Raw genomic sequence first — 23,061 nt, 5'->3', positions numbered from 1 at the left:
TCCCACCACGCACAGCACATGGAAAGACCTGGAAAACAGAGGCAGCTGACATAGTTGGGTTTGGCCGGAGGGTGGCTGTCAGCAGTCAGCGTTGCTGATGGCTGGGCATCACTCGTGTGATGGAGACTGTAGGGCTGAGGGCGGTGCTGGCCTGGCCCTTGTGGTGGCCGGACTCCAGCTGCTTCGGAACGAGCTAGAACTCTGTGTATTGGGAAGTTGTTGATTCCAGGCCATAGCTTCTTATCGGCGATTCCCAAAGATCTAGAAGTATTTCCCTACGTGGGGATCTGAGTTGCAAGGCTAAGAGGCCATGTTTCATGCCAAACACGAGCTCATCATTAAAATGAAACACAGTTGTTGGAAAATGTGACCTGTGGTGTTTGGTCTCCCCAAATCTTTGACCTCTACTCGACGTGGATAATCAAGCAGCTTGACATGATAAAAAGGACAAATTTCAGAGAAGCAAAGTTTCCCAAAGCAAATTTCAGCGATGTCCATCCGGTGATGAATGGACAAGCCAATGTGGCGTAACCACCCTGTGGAATAGTATTCAGCCATCTAAAAGGATGGCATACTGACGGATGCTACAGGGTGAATGAGCCCCGAAGACATTGTGCCGAGGGAGAGCAGCCAGACACAACAGGCCACGTGTGATATGATCCCAGTTATAGGACGTGTCCAGGAGAGGCCATCCATGGAGACAGACGGCTGGCTGCCAGGGGCTGGGAGGAGGGGGAAACAGAGAGCAGTGCTCTGTTTCTAGGTATACAGTTTCCTATGGAGCTGAGGACAGTGGATCAGAATTCGGTAGGGGTGGCGGTTGCCTCTCACCGTGACTACACGAAATGCCACGGAATCGCTCACTTTGAAATAATTTTATGGCGTGTTCGTTCTGCCTCAGTTGTCACAAACTGAAACCAAAAAGTGCTTAGCAGACAAAAGAAAACGCAAACGTAATCGTGACTGTCAAATCCCTCAACCAGGATGATAGTTTACGTTTTAGAAAACGAATAAAACAAAACCCGGTGATGAGCGGGCAGCCTCCGGGGGCCCGAGTCCAGCGTGGGTGTCCCGCAGCCACGGCTGGTGAGCACCGACCGATGACACAGCTGACCGTCTCCCTCCGTGTGTCTCTGTCGTAGAAATGGAGAAAACGCGGTGCCAGCTGGAGCGAGAACACATCCTCGGGGCGGCGGGGGCAGCGGACCCACCACGGCCAGGTCTGTTCGTCCCCGAGTGTGACGAGCATGGGCACTACGTGCCCACCCAGTGCCACGGCAGCACCGGCTACTGCTGGTGCGTGGATGGCGACGGCCGTGAGCTGGAGGGCACCAGGACCAGGCCCGGGATGAGTCCCCCCTGTAAGTCCGAGGGCAGCGCCGTGCTGGGCTTGTGTCTGAGAAGGGCCTGGGGGACCGTGAGCGTCACCGGGGGTCCAGTGCCCGTGAGCGTCACCGGGGGCCTTGCCCAGGACGCAGGTGGCACTTTGTGTCTGCCCTCTGCACCCCTCTTCTCCGTCTCCCTCGCATGAACCCCACTCCCTCCATCTCTCCGTCCTTCCTCCCTCCCTCCTCATACCCGTTCTCCTCCTTTCCTGTGCAGACCTGTTCTGTACAGATGCCAGCGGGACTGGCTGCGGGGATTCTCGGTTGGTGGCAGAGGGTGCGTGTGCTGTGGGTCCCCCGGGGCACAGTCCCTGCAGTGGTGGCCTGGCCTTCCAGTGTCTGTGGTGTTGGGACATTGAAGGCCTGGGAGAGGCCGACCCAAGCCCTTCCCTGGGAGGCGCTGGGCAGGGAGTAGGGGCCTGTGTGCAGCCCAGCGGGGCTGTGCGGCTCGGGACCCGAATAGCCTCAGTCTCGGCTTCCTTAGCCTCCACCCAGCAGAGGAGCAGAACAGTCTCTTGGATGGATCCCGGCTCTAAAATCCTGCCTCTGTCTCAAACGTAGGAAACGGTAGCTGTCACAAGTTACCAGAATCAGATGCAGTCAGTCCTTGAATCTCCATTCTCCATACAGCTAATAATCAGGGATTGACCCCCTACCAGATATTTTCCGGAAGCTGCTAAGAGGCTGCTAAGTGAGCAGGAAGTGGTCATTAATCCATCCGGCCAATGTTCACTGAGCTTCAGATGCTGGGGTCAGTGCTGGGGGTCCAGAAGGGGGAGTCACAGTGTGGCACCCAGAAGGTCAGAGGACAGGTGAACAGGTGCAGGGCAGGGAGAGGAGCTCTGTGAGAGAGGAGGGGGCCGGGAGACCCAGAGGAAGGTGTCCCTGGCTTCTGTGGGCATGGGGGGCTAGTTGGGGAAGGCTTTCCAGAGCAGATGGTGTGAACCAAGTTATTGGGGGGGAGGGGCTGGGGTTGAGAGGCCGATTCCAGGCAGCAGGAGCAGGCTGAGAGCTCACAGACATTGCAGGGGTGTCTGTCCTGTGGGAGGGGAGTCGAGGTGAGGATCTGAGACGCCCAGCAGAGGGGCCTGGGGTTGATCACGAGGGCAGCTGGGAGTCCGGGGAAGGTCTTGAGCAGGCATTGATGCCACCAGATGTAGGTTTTAGACGGATTGCTGGTTGGACCGTGGAAGCCGAGAGAAGAGTAAGAGGCCCCTGGGGGAGGGGAGGGGCTGTCCAGGTGCTGAAAACTAATCCAGGTGAGAAGCTTCGAGGGAACGGACCTCAGGGGCTGGCAGTGAGTTTGGAGAGGAGGGATGAACTCCAGAGAGAGTAAAGAGAGCCAGATGGGTTTATGTCACTGACTGGGCACAAGGAGCAAGACGTGGAAATGGCCCCAGTGACGACCGGGTCCAGCCCTCTCTCTTCAGAGAGCGGGAGAGAAGGCCCAGGAAGAGCCATGACTCATCCACACAGCAAGGGAATGGAGGGCTGGGTCTGGGACCCAGGCTTCCTGACCCCCACTCTGTGCCCCTCACCCTTCTCGGGACACTCTGTCGTCAGGGGTGCCGGGGTGTCGTGCTGGGCATCGGGGTCAGCATTTAGGAGGCGAGGGGGAACCTGGGGGCGAATTAGTCTCTGATCCTCGTTCTGTCCCTGAAAGCCCAGAAGGGGCGTGTTCCCGCACAGCAGTGGGTGTGACCCTCGCCCACCACGGGGACAGGGTGCGTGGGGCTGCTTCCCTGCTAGTCCCCCCAGCATTGGGAAGCTTAGTGCCTGCCACTGGGAAGTGAGCTCCCTGCGGGCAGGGCTTTCCAGGGGCTGTTTTGGTTCACTGCCGCGGCCCATGCCCAAAGCAGGACGTGAATGGTCGCATTATTTCTATTTCTATTTCGGGGAAGTCCAGGCCATTTTTTTTTCAAGTGATCTTTAATGGCAGACTCATGCCCCACCTCCTCTTCCTCACAAATGCCCTTTGACTGAGGTCTTTCTGCAACTTGTGCTTTTAGACACAAATGGGCATTGAGTAGCTGTGTGCCTGTGGTGCCATAAAGCTGGCGTGACCCTGTGTGTGTGTTTGTGTGCACTCCTCCTGCACATAGGCCTTGCTCATTGACATCTTCTGCCACCTAGGTCTGAGTACAGTGGCCCCCCCAATTCACCATGGACCCTCTGTCCCCACTGCTGTGATCCCTCTGCCACCTGGGACCCACTTACTCTTTGCTCAGACCGGGAAGATAGAGCGCCTCCCCCTGGAAGGAAGCACCATGCAGAAGTCAGAAGCCAAGACGCTGCTTCATGCCCCGGTGAGTGCTGGCTTCGTGCACTTGGTGACAGCTTCTGCTTCAACGACCCGGAAAAACAAGCAGGGTGTAGTTAGACCAGTACCGGGGCTTGACCCCTGGACGCGGGAGCCTCTTGATTCCACGTGACCGCAGGTGTCTGTCTCTAGACGGGGCCACTGTGTTCCCGAGCCGCCTGTGTAGCTGGGAGGGCAGGAGCAGAATCGGGAAGGCCATGGGGAGGCCACTGTGGTGTCTGACCCCTCGGGTGGGGCATCACACGAGTTGGCAGATCTGGTCTGTGTGCGTCTCCCAGGTCTGACCTTGCCCTTCCTGCTCAGTACAGTGGCTCGTGTTTGGCAGACCATCGCCTCAGGATCCTCAAATCTGCCCCGAGGCGGTAACAGCTTCGGCTTAGAGCTTTCCAAAGCATCAAAGATGCATTCTGCGAGTTGGGGAATTTTTGTCTGTTAAGGGTTGGACGCTTCTGAAAAGCCGTTCTGTTTCATCTGTGATCCTGACCCCCTCTCGCCAAGAAACCAGACCTGAGACCTGGGGGCTTCCGGCGGGATTGGGTCAGGGTTGCCAGAGCAGTGGGGCGGAAGGGGGGGGCGGCCCTCAGGTCCCGTAAGGAGTGAAGACGCTTTTCAAATCCCCTCCTAATTAGCCTCGATTGGATTCGTGTTCTTCTCCTGCACAAAACCCTCTGACGGGCTCTTCCTTCACACGGAATGAATCCAGTTCTTCCTTCGTCCTCTGGCCACCTCCTCCATCCCATTTCCTGCCACTATCCCCCCACTCTCCAGCTTCAGCTCTCTGACCCTCTGGCTGGTCCTCAACACACCACGCACATTCCCACCTCAGGACCTTTGCACCTGCCTGGAGTCCTCTCCCTCCCAGACCCTTCTGCAGTGCACTGCCTCGCCTCACTCAGATTTCTGTTGGCACATCACCTCTCTGAGAGGCCTGACCTGGCCACCCTGGCCACACTGCTCTCTGCCCCCTTATCCTGCTTTCTGTTCACCATAGCACTCAGTACTGCTCGATACATTATGTGTCAGTGTACATGTTCCGTATCCGATGTATCTATTCCCGCTAGGAACATAAGCATGCCAGACCAGAAACCATCCACCTGTTTCATGGAAGTATTTGTTTCACAGCAGTGTTAGAGCCAAAACAGTGCTTGGCACTCAGAACATAGCTGCCGAATGAATAAGTGATCTTTGTATTGTCCTGTTGCCTTACTGACACACAAATCCCTTTGAGGGTGAGCATCATTCTCATTTTGTGTCCTCTCAGGCACACGCTCACGTAGCGGGAGTGGGCTAGGTTCCCTGTGAAAGTCATTGTCGCCCACGATGAAGGGAAGAGGTTAAATGTCAAGGGAGGCTGTGAAAAGCAGAAAATGGAGGTGGGGCCGGTGGAGGGGAGGGCACTGATACAATAGGAGAGATACTCACTGTTCTTTTATTTTGTGTCTTGTGTATTGTTACCATTTTTAAATTTTTTAAAAAAAATCTTTATTTACTTTTGAGAGAGAGAGATAGAGTGTGAGCAGAGGAGAGGCAGAGACAGAGGGAGAGAAGCAGGCTCCAGGCTCCGAGCTGTCAGCACAGAGCCCGACACGGGGCTCAAACTCACAAAGTGCGAGATCATGACATGAGCCGAAGTTGGACGCTTGACCGACTGAGCTGCCCAGGCGCCCCTGTTTCTACCATTTCTAACCACTTCTCAATGATGGTGTGACTGTCACCACCATCCATCTCCAGAACTGTTTTCATCATCCCAAACAGAAACTCGGTCCCCGTTAGATAATAACTCCCTCCTTCCCCAGCCCCTGGCAACCTCTAGTCTGCTTCCTGTCTCTATGGATTTGACTCCTCTGGGTGCCTCATGTATTTGGAACCATCTGGTATTTATCCTTTTGGAAGGGGCTTACTTGACTTAGCATCATGGCCTCAAGGTTCATCCATGCTGTAGCCCGTGCCAGACTTTTCCTTCCTTCTTAGGCTGGATAATATTTCGTTGTATAGATTTACCACATTTTGTTTACCTGTTCATCCTTCGATGGACATTTGAGAATATTGCTGCTGTGGGGATGTATGCACCAACGTCTGTTCACATCCTTGCTTTCACTTTTTTTAAGGATGAGCCAGACCCGGAATTTCCTAATCATATGGTAATTCTGTGTATGTTTTCTTTATATTTTGAGAAACTTGCCATACTGTTTTCCTTAGCTGCACCATTTTATATTCCCGCGAGCGTGGTACAAAGATCCCACTTTCTCGCAATCCTTGTTGATACTTAAGATTTTTAATTATTAATGCTAGTCATCCTAATATGTGTGAAGTGCGACCTCGTCGTGGTTTTGATTTGTGTTTCTCCAACAAGCGATATCTGCATCTTCTCATGTACTTATGGACCATCCGTGTATCTTCTTTGGAAAAATGTCTACTCATATCCTTTGCCTATTTTGTAATTGAGTCATTTGTTGTTACTGAGTTGTAGGAGTTCTTCATATATTTGCTTTGCCTCACTTTGCATTTCCATAGACATTTTAGAGTAAGCTTCTAAGATTCTACCAAAGGGAAAAATAAAGCCTACTGGGATTTTGATACAGATGGCATTGAATCTTTAACTCTATTTAGGGGAAGTTGATATCTTAGCAATATTAAATGTTACAATCTATTCAACTAATTTATCTCTTCATTTATTTGGGTCTTCTTTAATTTCACTTTGTGATGTGTTATAGCGTTTAGTGTAGAATCGTGCACATTTAAAAATATTTGTCCTTAAATACTTTGTTTTGAATGTTATTTTAAACATTACTCTCTTAAATTTTTTATTTTGTGCTAGTATGTAGAAACATCATTTTATATTGCCCTTGTACCTGCAACCTGGCTGGTTCAATTGGTAGTTATAATAGTTCTATAGATTCCCTGAGATTTTCTACAGAAACAATCAAGTTGTCTTAGAGTGGTTTTACCTCTTCCTTTCCAATATTTGTCTTTTTAAAAAATGATCTTTAGGTAGGCAAAGGTTGCTTAGATGATGTAAAAAAGTGTAAGAGAAGCAATCATGAATTGAACTTAATAAATACTTAAAACTTGTGCTCTGTTAAAAACACCATTAAGAAAAAACCCAAAACAACAACAAAAAGAAACTGAAAAAAACTACATAATGAGTGGAAATACACACACACACACACACACACACACACACACACACGACAGAAGTTTTTAGCTGAACTATATAAAGAACTTCTACAGCTCAGTAATAAACATTTTTAAGTGGACTCAAGACTTGAAGACCTTTCATAAAATAAAGGTGTCTGAATGCCAGGAAGCACATGGAAGATTCCCACCATCACTGGTCACTCAAATGCTAGTGAGTGGGCCACTCTTATGGCTGGTCTGCACTTCCAGGATAAAGTCATCATTGGCCTGGCCTTCGACTGTGTGGACAAGATGGTTTACTGGACCGACATCAGTGAGCCTTCCATTGGGAGAGCCAGTCTGCATGGCGGAGAGCCAACCACCATCATTCGGCAAGGTGGGCAAGCAAATACCGTTCTTCCTTCTTGGTTTGGCTTCTGGAAGCCCAAAGGGTTCCTGGGAGAGAGCAGAGGAGTGGGCGTATGGTTGCATACAGGATATGGTGACTGGGTCCTTGGCCTCAACGCCACCCTTTCCAGCCTTCTCTGGAAAGTCCTCCAAGGACTTATTGTTAAATCGTGAACACCTTAGCTGGGGCTTGTGGCTGGCCTAAGATGAATAAAGTTAAAACAGGTAAGTGCCCACGCCTTTCTCTAAAAGCTTACGTACCCAGTTTTAATGAACAGTAAGGGCCAAACTCCACCATCCACTTTGGATATGCATTTCTCCTCTGCCTGTTGAGCCTAGACTTGATTCTCAGAATGCCTGCCCCATGGTATGCTCCACTGGGATTTCCCCAAAGGCAACAGGCAGATGATCATAAAGTTGGGAGGGTTACACGCATATTGGCAAATATCGTCCCTGATAGCTGTCTATTCCCAAGACAGTTTTCAAGTCAAAAGTTGTCACTTCAACCTGTGACATCGTGGTGGTGGTGGGGAGATGTCTTTTCTACCTTAGCTCCACTGGCACCTGTTCTGATGGCCTGTGTCAGAGGAGTGCAGCAAATCGGGCTGGGCTTCCATAGACATTCCTCAAATTTCAGTTGCATTACTGGTAATGAGGTGCACGACGCTTTGGCACAGCCTCCCCCTCAGCATTTAACCTCAATTTCTTAACTTACAGAGGTTGATTAAGGTCAAGAACTCTATGCGTTATTGTAATGCCTACTTTCAACAAGTCACGACTATTTTATGTGGATATGTTTTCTCAAGATTAAAGACCATTACAGCCAAAATCCAAGGGTCTGTACAAATTCACCTTTACTGAAAAGGTCAAATATTACATGTTGCTAAGTCAGTAACTCAGCAGCTGACTTGCAGGTATTTTCAATCGAAAGACATCGTGGGGGCGCTTGGGTGACTCAGTCGGTTGAACATCCAACTCTTGATTTTGGCTCAGGTCATGTTCCCAGGGTGGGGTCATGGGATTAAGCCCGGCATCAGGCTCTGTGCTGATCGTGAAGCCTGCTTGGAATTCTCTCTTTCTCTCCCTCTGCCCCTCTGCCCTGCTTGCATTCTCTATCCCTAAAATAAAAAAGAAAGAAGAAAGAAAGAAAGAAAGAAAGAAAGAAAGAAAGAAAGAAAGAAAAAGAAAGACATTGTTATGCCAATGATAGTTGTATAAAATCATCTTGTTTCCTCTGCAAAACACTCAAATCAAAGGTACGGTTTCAAAATGTATGAGCCTCGTTCGGTATTTCTTTTTACTTGGGGCTGCATGTCACTTTTCCCACTCCCAATTTAATGTTTCTCTAATAATTGATGTTCCGGAAGGGTGCCTATGGGGCAGTTTTTTTCCTTTCTTGGCTCCTTCACAAAAGATGATCAACAGGAACCAGGCTGAGGTTGAGTTAAATATGTCTAGCTTTGGACATAGACCCTGACTCCTTTTCTGGAAGCTGACATGCTATTTAAATAATGTCTGGTAGTTTTCATGGTTTCGTTTAATGAGCAGAATTTTGAAAATGCCTTTTTGCATTGTGTGTGTGTGTGTGTGAAAAATGTGGTTGCTATTGTCTGTGATTTGACTTCAAAACCCAGTGGAAAAGGGGAATAGGTCATCATTGCTATTTCCTGTTGCTTCTGGAACTGATAATTATCCAAGAAAGCTTTAAGCACAGTAAGAAACATTCCAGGCCAAAAGTCCACTGTGAAAACACAGAATTAAACTAGAATGCGATCTTTGTAGAAGAAAGATCACTGGGAATAAATTTTCTTTTATTTACAAATAAAAATAGTTATTGAAAAATAATTTTTAAAATATTTAAATAAAGGAGAAAGAAACTTCCACTTAAATCTTCATTGTGGTACAGGTTGGTGCATCCCTAGTGAGTGGAAGAGGGGGTATGTATCTCCTCTCTAGTTCATGCAGCCTGAATCCTAAGCTTCTCTTTCTTTCCTTGAGCTAAACTCCTAACCAAACATCTCTAATCAGGATCATCATCTGTTTCCTTTTGACATCAGCAGTGTGGAATATATTGCCTTGCTGTCTTCCCTAATTGCCCTGACTGCACAGTAAAGGGGGAGGCTTTCCAGACCTTTCCTTTGGCATGATAGTTCATAAAGTAGTGTTTTCCTGGTTGGAGGAGGTTTGATTGCTCTTGGGTTTGAGGTCAGGATCAGAGCTGTTGATAAGGAACCAGAGAGACATGGAGTTTCTGGGTTCCTCTGGATATCTTGCAAAGTACTGTCACTGAACAGCCTTTTCTCCCCCACTCTTCTGTCTGTGTGTCTGAGTGACTGGTGTCCTGGCAGAGAATGTGCTCATTCCAGATACACCCCCAGAATGATTTATTCTACCTTTGTCTGAAAGTCGGAAGAGGTCTTTGGAGGTCAGGCTCGCTGTCCCTTCACCTCTAGGGACGTGGGAAACAGTTTCATACTTTACAAATCTCTACTTTTGGTTTGAATAACAAAAATCTTGTTTGAGTGCTGTTTCTAATGCTTAATAAACTGCCTCTGGCTGGGGTCCTTTCCGGGGGACGGGGCTGTGGTGTTTCCAGCATCCAGGGTCATGGTCATATTGGGAGTCTAGTGGAGGCTGATACGAGAGAGCGGACGTTCTGAACCATTTCCACGTTGATGAAAGAACACATGGGGGCATGATTTCCTCATATCCAGGATCCCTCGGGCAGGATGGCTTCATCCTTGGCCTCTTCTGCCTCCTGCTTACACTTCCAGCCATACTAAGTGACCTTCAGTTCTCTGATCAGTAGAGGGGAGGGAATCCTAAGCGACACTACTAAAACCCTGGTGGGGTTCTGATGTTTCATTTGCTTTTATTTATAGTCCGGAAACCATTAGTTCGGTGGCTCTGAAGGTTCCTGTTGCGGCTGGCTTACTCTGTGGCAGTGCTGGCTTGGAAATCAGTTACTTAAAACCTAGTGAGGACTTTCTGGGAATGCTATATGCGATCACCGACACCCCTTCTTTGTACTCCTGATACCTGTGCAAAAGTAGTAACAGCTGTGATTTCTTGCAGTTACTCCTCTGAGATGACCCTATTCCCCCAATAACTAATGAACAAGGTGTATGGATTTGTTGCATTGTTCTATGCTCCCCACCCCCCCCTCCCGTGCTTGCGGGTTAAGCTCGAAGCTCTTTAACACGGGCATCCTAACTTCATCTCTGGGCACTCTCCCGTCCTCATGGACTCCAGCCATACAAAATCATGCTGTATCCAATCTTCTCTTTTATACTTACGTGCGGGTCCCACTCCCTGGAAGCCCGCATCCAGGATCTTTGCCTGACAAACTCCTGTGGGTCCTTGGGGAGCCAGCTTTACGAGGTGTTGTCTCCCTCAGAAATCCCTCCCAGGTCTCCCCAGGCTAAGTCTAGTGTCTCCCTCCACGTTCCCATAAAACCAAAACTCAGTCTGAATTGAGATTGGTTGCAAGTTCCTGGAAACCAGGGCCACCACTTAGGCGTCATTATGGGCTTGGTACATAATGAGAGGTCCGCCGAGTGAACGAGTGACCTTGTCACTTTGACTGTGGCTCATCTGATCAGCAACATGCATTTCATGTTCCCATTTGTTTTTCCAAAGTGCAAGGATTGAACACCGAGGGGAATAACACTGAGTAATGCACAAAACCTAATCTTAACTTGCTTTAAAAACCCAGAAGTATGCCGTGTTTGATTCTAGATCTTGGAAGCCCAGAAGGCATTGCCCTCGACCATCTTGGCCGCAACATTTTCTGGACTGATTCTCACTTGGATCGAATAGAAGTTGCAAAGCTGGATGGGACCCAGCGCCGGGTGCTGTTTGAGACTGACTTGGTGAATCCCAGAGGCATCGTAACGGATTCCGTGAGAGGGTATCTTTGTGTAAATCTGTGTAAATCTATTCTACTTGCAGCTGCTCTTTCAGATACTCTCAAATGTCAGGCTCTAATGCCAGCATCAGTCTCCTGAAGTGAATGAGTTCCAGGATGAACAGGTCTACAGCTGGTGCCTTACAGATATGCACTGTGAAATGCCAGAACATTTATTATAGTTCCCTGTGACCATGGACTTGATCAACCGTGTTCTACTTGTAAATCTTTTAGGAAGGGACTTTCTAAGTTCACGGCTCAGAAATTGGGTATTTCCATTCGAGTCGAATGTGGATAAACACTTGCCTCGTACCAGCCCCAGAATGGTGTCCAAGTGGCATAAATGTACCCCTGGGGCTGAGACCCACACAGCATGGACACCTTGGAGACCCCTTCCTGGGGGCTTTGTCATCACATCAATGCTTTTTTTTCTTTTCCCTACAGTTAGTTTTAAATCTTACCTGCGAGACCTTTTGCACCTCACGCTGTGATTCCTTCCCCGTGAGACCACACCCCCAGTTCTGTGGCCGCTTGGCCACCTCCCCCCCCTATGGCAGACACCTCAGCCACCAACTCTGTCAACATCTGCTTCTGTGCCCGAGCCCCTGGGTCTACTATGCACCCCTGTGTAGTGACAGCATGTAGGAATCCCCAGATGTTTATCTCAGGTGTGGGTTGTTTTGTGTTCTTTTAAATAGCTTTATGGAGATACGCTGTATCAGTTATGTTTAAGGAAAGTGAAGTCATTAGTATGTCCAGAATAACCAAACTCAAACCAAGAACCAAACCCAAGTATCTCCTGCAAAGGAAAAGGTGTCTTATCACCTCCAGACCCCTTTTAGCCATCCTGGGTTTTAATGTGTTCATCGTGGGTTCTCTTAAAGTTTTTTTTTTTTTTTAATAAAATTTTTCTCATCCATCTGTGTTCTTTCTTTGTTATTCCTCTTATAACATCTTTGTTGTTCCTCTTTCCCTTCCTTTTCCTCCTGCAGGAACCTTTATTGGACAGACTGGAACAGAGAAAGCCCCAAAATCGAAACATCCTATATGGACGGCACAAACCGGAGGGTTCTGGTGCAGGATGATCTGGGCCTGCCCAACGGCCTTACATTCGATGCCTACTCGGCTCAGCTCTGCTGGGTGGACGCAGGTGACGAAGAGCCCCGCGCCTGGCTGCTGGGGTTGCAATAGTGCTTTTTCCTTTTAACCTAAACAGTTATTCTCACCCACTGTAGGCTGGGATCTGTTATGGGGAAGAGAGTATAAGATACCTGTTTTATTTTCCTACACAAAAATCAGCTGCCTGTCTTTGCTCTGAAATGCATGGTTTCTATAGGCTTGACGGTGTCCAGGGCAAGTGTTCCATCTTTAAATCAGGGGTCAGCCAATCCTAGCCCGTGAGCCACATCCAGCCAGCCGCCTGTTTTGGTATGAGTCTGGTGCTATAAATGGTTTTTATTTATTCATTGTTTTGAGAGAGAGCAGGAGGGCAACAGAGAAAGAGAGAGAGAGAGACAGAATCCCAAGCAGGCTCCATGCTGTCAGCACAGAGCCTGACGTGGGGCTCGAACTCATGAACCGTGAGATCATGACCTGAGCCGAGATCATGACCTGAGCCGAGATCAAGAGTCAGACGCTTAACTGACTGAGCCACCCAGGCACCCTTGGGTTTTACATTTTTAAATGTTACATTTTAAAAGTTCCATAAATAAATGCCTCCATAGTGTCCTCAATTTTGCCTCTTGGCCCACAAAAGCTAAATTAATTACTGTCTGGCCCTTTGAGAACAAGTTTGCTGACCCTTAGAGTTGTTCTCATCCTATTATTATCTCTGCATTATGCAATTTGTGACTTCCATCCTGTCACTTGCATCTGTTCCCCAAGGGCTCAGGCAAGACTTGTGGAGCCAGGGAAGAGAGGCATGGGGTCCTGATGTGAGCCCCTGGCCTGGGGTGTCCCTCAGGGGAGGGATGTGGGCTCAGTCGGGGAGCAAGGTCAGTCATCCCTCGAGTGCCTGTGGAGTACCTGCCCTGTTCCCAATACTGTCAGGTACTCAGGGCCGGGGTGGGGGGCGGTGCAGGGACTGTACCACAGGAGGGAAGCACGCATAATTAAATCAAAATGCAAGCCGTGAGCTGGCCCCAGTGTAGGCACTGATAGGAGGCTGTGCGGGGCTGCAGCCGAGGTGCAGGTTAGCAGTTGTTAAGAGCTCTGACTGCAGGGAGGGAGGGCCTGGGAGGCTTCAGGGGGCGTAGGGACTTGAGCGAGAGCTGGAAGACGTCCTCGTTCCCACCAGGTCCCCAGCTGCTCTGGGAATGGGCGGGACAAGGAATGGTCCTCTGCCCAGCCCACATGGGAACCAGGTATGGGTTCCCCAGCGGAGGTGGGTGTTGACCAGTGAGAGGGGCAAGGCAGGATGAGGAGACCGCTTTCTGCTGTTGAAGAGCAAGTCGTGTGTGTTGTCCGGGATCTGTCATCGTAAGGCTGACTTTCTGTCACCCTTGCCTCCGTTCCTCGTTTTGACACGAAGGGGCCATTTCTTCTATGAACGGCTTGTCTTTGCTCCACACAGGCACCAGTCGGGTGGAGTGTCTGAAGCCCGGGCAGCCGAGCAGACGGAAGGTTCTCGAAGGGCTCCAGTATCCTTTCGCTGTTACGAGCTACGGGAAGCATCTGTATTACACAGACTGGAAGATGTACGTGAGCTGGGGGCGGGCAGGGGGGAGGGTGGGGGCGGGGTATGTGGTGGCGGGGGAGCAGGAGCCTGCCACCCTGTCTCGGGGAGGCCAGGCCCTTCCCATGTGGCCTCTCGGCTTGACCTTCCAGGATACCCGCCCTCTGCCTCGCCCTTCTGCCCGTCAGGAGGGGAGGGCGTAGGAGGGTGAGGGCCGGGCTCCTTGGGGGCCAGGAGGGGCCGTTTACCGTCCCAGGGCTCCCGGATGGGCAGCTTCAAGTCTGTGAACTTGGACTTCATGAGCATGTCTGTTCTTCCCCCAGGAGCTGGCCCAGGCTCACTTGGCCGGCGGGCTCCCCGCCTACCCCGTGCCCCAACTTCATTCTATTTAAACTGCGACATTCCCACAGCCCCTTCTTGACCACCTCTTCCTGCAAAAAGGAGGAAGCAGCTGTGGCCACGGGCATCTGGAGAGAAAGCCGATTTCCCAGCCTGGAATTTAGAGCTGAGGGGCAGAGCTAGCTCAACTTTGTCCTTTTTTTTTTTTTTTTTTTTTTCTTAAAGAGGCCAGAGAAATGCAGGCTTGTTCCCACCACAGGAGGAGGGGAGGATGGCTAGGAAGTGAGCCCAGCGTGTCCCCTCACGGCCTCCAGTTTATCCCCGAAACCCCAGAAGACGCTGCCCAGTAGACAGAAGGTTGGAGCCACCAGATGTGTCTTTACTTGCTGCCCTTTGGTGTTTTGTAGGAGTTCTGTGGTTGCTGTAGATCTTGCCATCTCCAAAGAGACGGATACCTTCCACCCCCACAAGCAGACCCGGCTGTACGGTGTCACCACGGCCCTGTCTCAGTGTCCCCAAGGTAACGCCCCCGTGCTCTTGCCGTTCAGGGGCCAGGGATGCTCTGTGGCTCCACGCCTCCATCCTGCCTGCTGCCCGTGGGGCCTCCACCTGCCCTGGTCTGGTCACATGGCAGGCGAAACGCACTCCCTTCCATCGAGGGCCTGCATTGTTTAAGAAGTGAGCCAAGTCGATACCTAGGAAACATTAGGCAATGAACTGGAAATGGTGGACAAGGGGGAGGAAAAGGATTGAATCTTGGGCCGGGTCTAGAAGTATGTGGTCTCCGGGTTCCAGATAGGAACATCCGTGTTACGGTCTCTGTGGCTTTAAGGGTCCCTCCACTTGGCCTAACAGCCACAATAGTAATTACCTCTAATAATAATCACAGACACGGACAAGGTGCTTACCGTGAGCTGGTCCTTTACATATGTGAACGCGGTGGGCTAAGTGCCTTGTGTTCGCTAGTTTGCTTAATCCTCATGGCGACCGCACGAGGTAGGTACTATTTGTGGGCCTGTTTTATGCATAAGGACACGGAAGCCACTAGCCCGAAGTCACAGGGCTCACAGTGGTGCAGCCGGAGGGTCAGCCAGGCAGCCTGGCTCCAGGACCTGCTGTGTTGCCTCTTGGGAGACCTCTCCCCTCCCTCACCCCCCTTGGCTCCCCACCTCCCCGAGGCCAGTGCGAAGCCGAGTGGACAAGCTAGACAGAGAGCCCTCTGTGCTTGAAAACCCCAGCTGCGTGTTACAGCCAGAGCCGGAAGACCCTCCCTGAGACCATCGATAACGTTCACGGTAAATCCGCACAGTCCCCAACTCAGAAATCAGTATTTTTGCCCTCTGGCAAATCCATCACCATGAGGATTCCCTTTCTGGAAGCACCCACACGCTTGGTCTCCTGGAAACCGAGAAGGGGACTGATGGGCGGGCTCTTCTCTTAGATGGCTGTTGGACTGACCTCTGCCTTTCCCAGGTCACAACTACTGCTCGGTGAACAATGGTGGCTGCACCCACCTCTGCTTGGCCACCCCCGGAAGCAGGACCTGCCGTTGCCCTGACAACACCCTGGGAGTTGACTGCATCGAGCGGAAATGAAGACAAGAAGGCCTCATTCCCTCGGCAGGTACTCAGCGTCACCCTACTTGAAAGGGTCCAGACTGAAAACTGTCCGACCTGGTGGCGATCAGGCCCAGGTCCTACCCAGCCTGAGCCCCGACAGTATTCCCCTCACTGTTCCCCAAAACATATGCCGCCGGCTTCTGGAACGGGAAAGCCCCTTCCCCCTCCACAAAGACAGAAAACCCCGACTCCGGATTATGTGCCCATCCCAGTGCTCTGGAAACTGTCCCCAGTTTATCCCCGCCGGTGATGAGCAGGGCCCGCCCAGGCCTGAGCTGCCCCCTCCCTCTGTGGCCTTATAAGCTCAGCCTCAATCTGACACACCCACCATCCTGTTAACTCCCCGACGCACCAGCCAGGGCCACCTGGGCAAGGCCGTGAATGAAGGAGGGAGTTAACCCTCCCCCTCTTTTCTTCTCTTGGTGCTCTGATTTCCCTCTTCATGCTCCTGGCTTTCTACTCCCAAGTTCTATAGCACCTGCATCCTGCCCAAGGCCCCCATCGTAGTGAGCGAGCCCTGCCGTTTTGTTCAAAACCCACCTGGTCTTAGGGCCATGTGGATACGTATGGTCGATCGTCAGCATTCCCTCCCAGATAAGTTACTGGCATTTCGGCAGCAGCCCTTGGTAGGCCAAGCCCTTCAATCAAAGGAGTGTCCAGTGGTAGGAATTTCAACACGTAGAGTCGGGTTTTGAGGACGAGGATTCTTGGATGTGCCTTAAATTACACCATTGGATACCAAACGATCCCACTTTGCCCAAAGCACCTGGATCCGAGCATCTGGTCTCTTGAGCAGCATGGCCCCACTGGGGGCTGGTGCCAGTGGTGACGGGTCTATAGGCCTTCATCTCGCACCTCCACTGGTGAGAGCCAACCTACAGTCAGTCAGCATGAGCCCGTGTCTCCTTTGTTTCCCCCTCTGTTCACGGCTCTTGCTGGCTGTGTTCCCACCCACGAGGGCCAGAGTGAGTATTTATACTCCTGACCCAGACCCGTTATTGCTCATTGGTGTAATTAAAGGGACCGTCACCACATTTCATGTTTATGTTTCTACAGTTTGTTTAGAAACATCTCCTGGCCGTACGAGCAGCTAGTGTTATCTTTTTATCAGCTGCCGCCCCGAGGTGCAAAACAGTAGGGATTTTGGATTGAAAGTGGGGCATGAGGAGATGGAGTCTGTAAAGATTGGGGTAAGGGCGCAGAGAAGGCTCAGCAGAAAGTGTCACAAAGAGGTTGGTCAGGAGCAGGAGTGGAAAACCCAAGAGGAAAGGGGAGAAGAAGGTATTTAGCAACGGCAAGAAGGAAAAACTCTCCAAAGAGAAAACGGCACATTTTGCCAAAGGACACCTTCGCTTGAGGACGTGGAAGAATTTGTCTGTTTTTCTCCTTGGGGAAGAGGTCCTTCCCTTATCTGCACACCTCAGTACACTCATCACCCCTCCAGCCCGTATCCCCTCCTCACTTTGTCCTCATGTGCTGCGGCATCTCAATGGAGCCTGGACCGGGAACGAGCCTTGCCCTGAATGATCGGAGTTCCTTCTGAGAGCCAAACACATTCCCGAGAATCACGCAGTTCGGGGAACGTGTGGGTCTTTTATCCAGCCCAGCCCCATGAATTAGTTTCACCTTTTCATATTTATCATTCCATATCAAGCCCTCTATATCAAATGTTCGTCGTGATTTTGTATAATTTTTATAACTATTTTATTCATTCTACTAGATTCATTCTAAAAGTTTTCAGACGGTAAATTCTTAAACTGTGGAAACCACTGAAGGTGCTTATTAACTGTTCCCCCCAGACTTTTACAAGTATTGGATGATTCCTTGAGTTTACAGTTGTATAAATATCAGCGCAGAAAATAAAATTTTTTTCGTAAAAAAAAGTCTTTATGCTTTTTGAATAAAGAGATTTAATGTTGGGGGCTGATTCACAATGAGAAGATCGCCATTTAATAATCTGCAAAATCTTGGGGTGTCTGGGTGGCTCAGTGGGTTAAGCGTCCCACTCTCGATTTTGACTCAGGTCATGATCTCACAGTTTGTGAGTTCGAGCCCTGCATTGGGCTCTGCACTGACAGTGTGGAACCTGCTTGGGATTCTCTCTCTCACTCTCTCTCTCTCTCTCTCTCTCAAATAAATAAAACTCTTTAAAAAAAATCTACAAAATCTGTGGCATCCCCAGTGTTACAAGGGGTGGTTTGTTTCCCACAAAAGACTTAGGGGCTTATTGAATTAAAAAATCATTCTACCAGGGACCCCAAACCACCCTTTTGGACATTGTTTTCATGTTCTAGAAAACTGTTCTTCAACCGCAGGCAACGGAGTTTCCTAACTCAGTTCTGAAGATGAGCCGTGTTTTTTTCTTTTCCCTCTCCTCACCTCCAGAAGGAACAAAGACACTTTCCTGGCACTGACCATGGCCTGAGATCGCTGGACTGTTCCGTGCTGGCCCTTGGGTGGGATGGGAATGGGGCTTTGACTTGGATAGAGCGAAGGGGGGGCTCAGAAGTTGCAGGGGTGATGATACTCAGACCTGCTGTTGTAGGCAGAAGGGAACTGGTACCCGAGGGCCTGCGTGGGACATGACAGCATCCGTGGGACCAGTGACAGCCTGCCAACGTGAACTTCCTAAAGGGGACAGCTTCTATTTGGGCTAAAACTTACAGCGTTTTAGGTTCATAAAACCTAGTTACCTAAAGGGTACATCAAGGCAGATGGTAGAGTGGGGTGGTCCAGGGATACATCTCTACCAAGACAAGGACTGCACTGGCAGGAGCTGTCTGCATGAACTACTTTGGATCTCTAGATGTAGGAAAACACAGCTGCACCCCGGGGAGAGCTTGATGAAGAGGCTGCTGAATTTCGGCCAATTTCAGCTTTTCCTGAGTCGTGGTGGCCATCCGCCATCATGCAGCCCCACTGTGGGGCAGAGGGGACAGCAGCCCAAGCTCCTAGAGTGGCATTGCTGGGGCCAGGGTGGGCCATAAGGACCTTGTTCTCCAAAAATCAGGGTTGTGTGTTCTGATTGCTGACTGCTGCTTTTAATTGTTGGGGGGCCAGCACATGGAAAAAGTCTTGAGGACCTTAGATTTGACAATGGTTTCTTGTAGATGACATCAAAAGCCCAAACCTCAAAAGAAAAACAAATAGATCGGTCTTCAAAATTAAAAACTTGTGTGCACCAAAGGACACAACTAAGACAGCAAAAAGACAACCAACCCATGGAAGGGGAGAAAGTATTTGCAAATCCTGGTTAGTATCCAGAGTATATAAAGAACTACAACTCAGCAGTGACCATAACAAAAAACCCAATTCAAAAGTGGACAAAAGATTTGAATAAACATTTTTTTTTTCAAAAGAAATCTACACATGGCCAATAAGTGGACAAAAAGATGCCCAACACCATTCATCATTAGGGAAATGCAAGCCAGAAGCACAATTAGATGTCACTTCACATCAGTTAGGATGGCTGTCAGAAAATCAAAACCAAAACCAAGCAGGCAAACAAAAAAGACCAGAAAATAATAAGTGTTGAGGAGGATTTGGAAAATGGAAGCCTTGTGCATAGCCAGTGGAAATGTAGACTGGTGTAGCAGGAAGGAAGGCAGCTTTGTGGTTCCTCAAAAAGTTGGATAGAAAATTACAGTACTTCTGGGGCGCCTGGGTGGTTCAGTTGCGTAAGTGACTTCAGCTCAGATCATGATCTCGTGATTTGTAAGTTTGAGCCCCGCATCTGGCTCTCTGCTGTCAGCATGGAGCCCACATTGGATCCTCTCTCTCTCAAAAATAAACTTTTAAAAAAAGAAGAAGAAAATGATCATAACTTCCAGGTAGACACCCAGAGGAATTGAAAGCAGGGGCTCAAATGGATCCTTGTCCATCAGTGTTCATGGACAAGTATCACCTGTTCACCTTAACCAAAGATGGAAACAACCCGGGTGCCCATCAACAGATGAAAGGATAAATAAAATGTACTCATACAATGAAATATTCAGCTACAAAGAGGAAAAAGTTTCCAAGAACATAGATGAAACTTGAAGTCGTTATGCTAAGTGAAGTAAGCCAGACACAAAGGAACCAATATTGCATGATTCCACACATGTGGGGTCCTTCGAATAGGCAAATTCACAGAGACGGAAAGTAGATGAGAGATTACCAGAGAGATTACCGGGGCGGGTAGCAGGGGGAATAGAGAGTTATCACTTAACGGTTTCAGAGTTTTTATTTAGGGTAATGAAAGAGTTGGGGACGTAGGTGGTGGTGATGCCCTGACGGCACTGTGAATGTACTTACAGCCCCTGAATCACACACTTAAAAATAGTTAAAATGGCAAATTTTATGTTATATATATTCTATCACAACTTCTAAAAATTAATGTCCTATACCAAGAGCCATAAAATGTGTACTTTAAATAAGTGAAGTATATGGCATGTGAATTATATATCAATAAAGCTTTTTTTTTTTTTTTAATTTGAGAGAGAGAGCGAGGGAGCGAGTGGGGAGAGAGGCAGAGGGAGGGAGAGAATGGACATGGGGCTCGACCCCACAACCCTGGGATCTGACCAGAGCCGAAATCAAGAGTCAGACGTTCAACCGACTGAGCCACCCAGGTGCCCCAAAACTTAGTTTTCCAAAAAAAAAAAATCACTGTAATTAAAAAAAGAAAAACAACTTGTTACCAAAGGTTGGCAAAATGCTGATCACTGTTGTAGTTGGCTACATTGTATAGATTCCAGGATTCTAGTCTAGGTACTTCTGTGAAAGGATTTTGCAAATAGAGAACTAGGGTTATTGGGGGCCTGGGTGGCTCAGTCGGTTAAGCATCGGGCTTCGGCTCAGGGCATGATCTCACACTTTGTGAGTTCAAGCCCCACATTAGGCTCTATGCTGACAGCTCAGAGCCTGGAGCCTGCTTCAGATTCTGTGTCTCCCTCGCTCTCTGCCCCTCCCCCACTCACACTCTGCCTGCCTCTCTCAAAAAATTAATAAACTGTAAAAAAAAAAATGTAAAAGAACATAAAACAGGGGATTCTTTATCCTGGACAATGCAGGTGGGCCCTTATAGGAATGGGGGCACCTGGGTGGCCCAGTTGGTTGAGCATCTGACTTCGGCTCAGGTCATGATCTCACAGCTGGTGAGTTCGAGCCCCACATCGGGCTCTGTGCTCACAGCTCAGTGCCTGGAGGCTGCTTCGGATTCTGTGTCTCCCTCTGTCTGCCCCTAACCCACTCGCATTCTGTCTCTGTCTCTCTCAAAAAATAAATATTTTTTAAAAAATTTAAAAAAACAAACCAGAAGAGGAATGCGGAAGAATCAACTAAGGCAAAAACAGAAAGCAGGCAAGATGACGCTGAAGGGTAGGAAGGACCCGCCTGGACATTGGTGTCTTAATGGAGGAAGGCAGTTATGGGCGAGGAGCAAGGTTACCTCCACAAGCTGAAAACAATTCCTGGCTGGCGATCAGCAAATTGGGACCTCGGTCCTACGACTACAAGCAACTGAGTCCTGCTATAACCTGAATGGGCTTGGAGGTGGGTTCTAACCCCAGAACCTCCAGAAAGGGGTGGAGTCCTGCAGATGCCACAGTCACGGCCAGATGAGACCCTCAGCAGAGGACCCACCTGAGCCATGCCATGCTAATCGTCTCATCTACTCAGCTGTGAGACTTTCCACGGTGGCGTTTTGAGTCACAAAACGTGGGGCGATTTGTTACGGCAGCAACAGAAACCTAATACGCTGTTGCCGCTTGGGGTTATGCCAGATACTTTCCATTTGTCCGTCTGCTCTCCCCGTCCTGATCCCAACCCCAAGAGGCCAAACCACATGGATGACATAATGACTCCCTTGCCCCCTGGCCTCCTGGGAGGCAGAGGAGGGAAAGAAGAGAGCGAGAACAGATCTGTACCGCCCACTCCCTCCCTGCTGAGTCTCCCTCCCAGGACCGGGTGTATCTCTTGACCAGAGGTCACAGCCCCCTCTCCAGGTGTCCTCTCCCCACACCCCGCCAGTGGTCCCAAGAACCCCTTTCCTCCCCTAGTCAATCTGGGCGTCGGGGAGGTAACAGCTCAGGCTGGTTCCCCACACCCCACCCATAACGTGAAACCTCGCTCAAATTAATGCCAGCGCACCTGCCTATCGAGACCGTACCTGATACAGTTCTTAAGGCTGTGATCTCTACTTGTATGTTTGTCTGTAGTTTCGCTCCAAAGGGGGAAAAAAAAGTTAAAATCTGTCTCCTGATCACCTCACATACACTTGTGTCCAACTGGGACACATGTTACAGTGTAGCTAGTGGGTATGAATCATACAGATGTACCCAAAAAATGTACCCGAAAAGTCCAGTTTCTTCCATAGCTCGTCGTGATTTTCAGACTTGGAGCCCTGCGATGGCAGACCGCTCACTCGGGGAGAATTCTGGTTCCATTCAGTGATTTCTCCGTCACGCTGGGTCCTTCCTTAGGGGTCTCCCCCCACCCAGACCCCAGTCTAAAGTCTCTGTGGCTCGTGGGCCTGCTGCTGAGGACGCCCCCAGCCCAGCCCCCTCAGTCTTAGGCTGGCCTGGCACCCCCAGCGGTGGGGCCTGCGCTTGGCAGCTTGGCTTCGCGGGGTCTCTCTCTGTGGCTCTTGGAGTCATTGGTCCCGTGGTCCTCACGGTCCCTCACTCTGCAGCCTCGTCACCCCGCCGCTTGGCCTGCTTGGGCTGCTGCGACTCCCTCAGCCCTCTCTGCCGCAGGGGTGCGGTGCGCTCCGGGAGGGACAGGGCAGTGAGTGGGCCGGCCCTGCAGGGCTCCATGCCCCCACTTACCGGCTCAGTTCTCCCACCAGAGTGAGTGGGCCCGCTCGGTGGGCCTTCTTCCTTTTACCCCACGCCTCCCCCCTGCTCGGTACTTAAAGAAAATTCAACAACAACAACCAGAGTTAAGAGATGGAAGGGCCAAACAGTCTGCAAGAACAGGCTCTGTGGTTGGTTCCTTGTTTGCTTGAAGGGTAGCTGGGAATAGCCCGGCCTAGGTGGCAGCCTGAGTGAGACGGAAGGTTCCCCACCTGGGCAGGTCTTCTCAAAGGCAGTTCCAGAAGAGACCACTAGAGGGCAGAAAAAGCCTCTCCGTGCCTGCTTGGCTGGTGGGGGTGGGGTGGAGGTTGAGGCTCGCAGGCCTGAAGGCCCAGATAACTTCCCCAAAAGATGGTGTTCAAGCTTTCCCATGTTGTTGCTCTAGAACTTTCCCAATATTGGTTAGTTGCCTCATCTGCTGCCAAAGGAAATCTAAATGTCGCAGTTTCTCTGTGTGCA

General features: G+C 50.0%; 1 protein-coding gene across 1 annotated transcript in view; it reads left to right on the top strand.

Annotated features, from left to right (window-relative positions):
• NID1 (nidogen 1) overlaps nt 1–17,652 on the top strand; it is an 84,716-nt gene extending 67,064 nt beyond the window's left edge. The window contains exons 13-20 of the mRNA XM_060642877.3: nt 1,143–1,361; nt 3,519–3,691; nt 7,093–7,219; nt 10,969–11,140; nt 12,130–12,287; nt 13,710–13,833; nt 14,558–14,670; nt 15,624–17,652. Coding sequence (XP_060498860.1) covers nt 1,143–1,361; nt 3,519–3,691; nt 7,093–7,219; nt 10,969–11,140; nt 12,130–12,287; nt 13,710–13,833; nt 14,558–14,670; nt 15,624–15,745 — 1,208 coding nt within the window. The 3' untranslated portion in view covers nt 15,746–17,652. The remainder of the gene's footprint in view (nt 1–1,142; nt 1,362–3,518; nt 3,692–7,092; nt 7,220–10,968; nt 11,141–12,129; nt 12,288–13,709; nt 13,834–14,557; nt 14,671–15,623) is intronic.
• Nucleotides 17,653–23,061: the final 5,409 nt, after the last annotated feature.

Source organism: Panthera onca, chromosome D2 (genome assembly GCF_046562875.1).
Source record: "Panthera onca isolate mPanOnc1 chromosome D2, mPanOnc1 haplotype 2, whole genome shotgun sequence".
NCBI lineage: Eukaryota > Metazoa > Chordata > Mammalia > Carnivora > Felidae > Panthera > Panthera onca.
The sequence above is the reverse complement of the archived record's forward strand: the minus strand, read 5'-3'. Positions and strand labels throughout refer to the sequence as shown.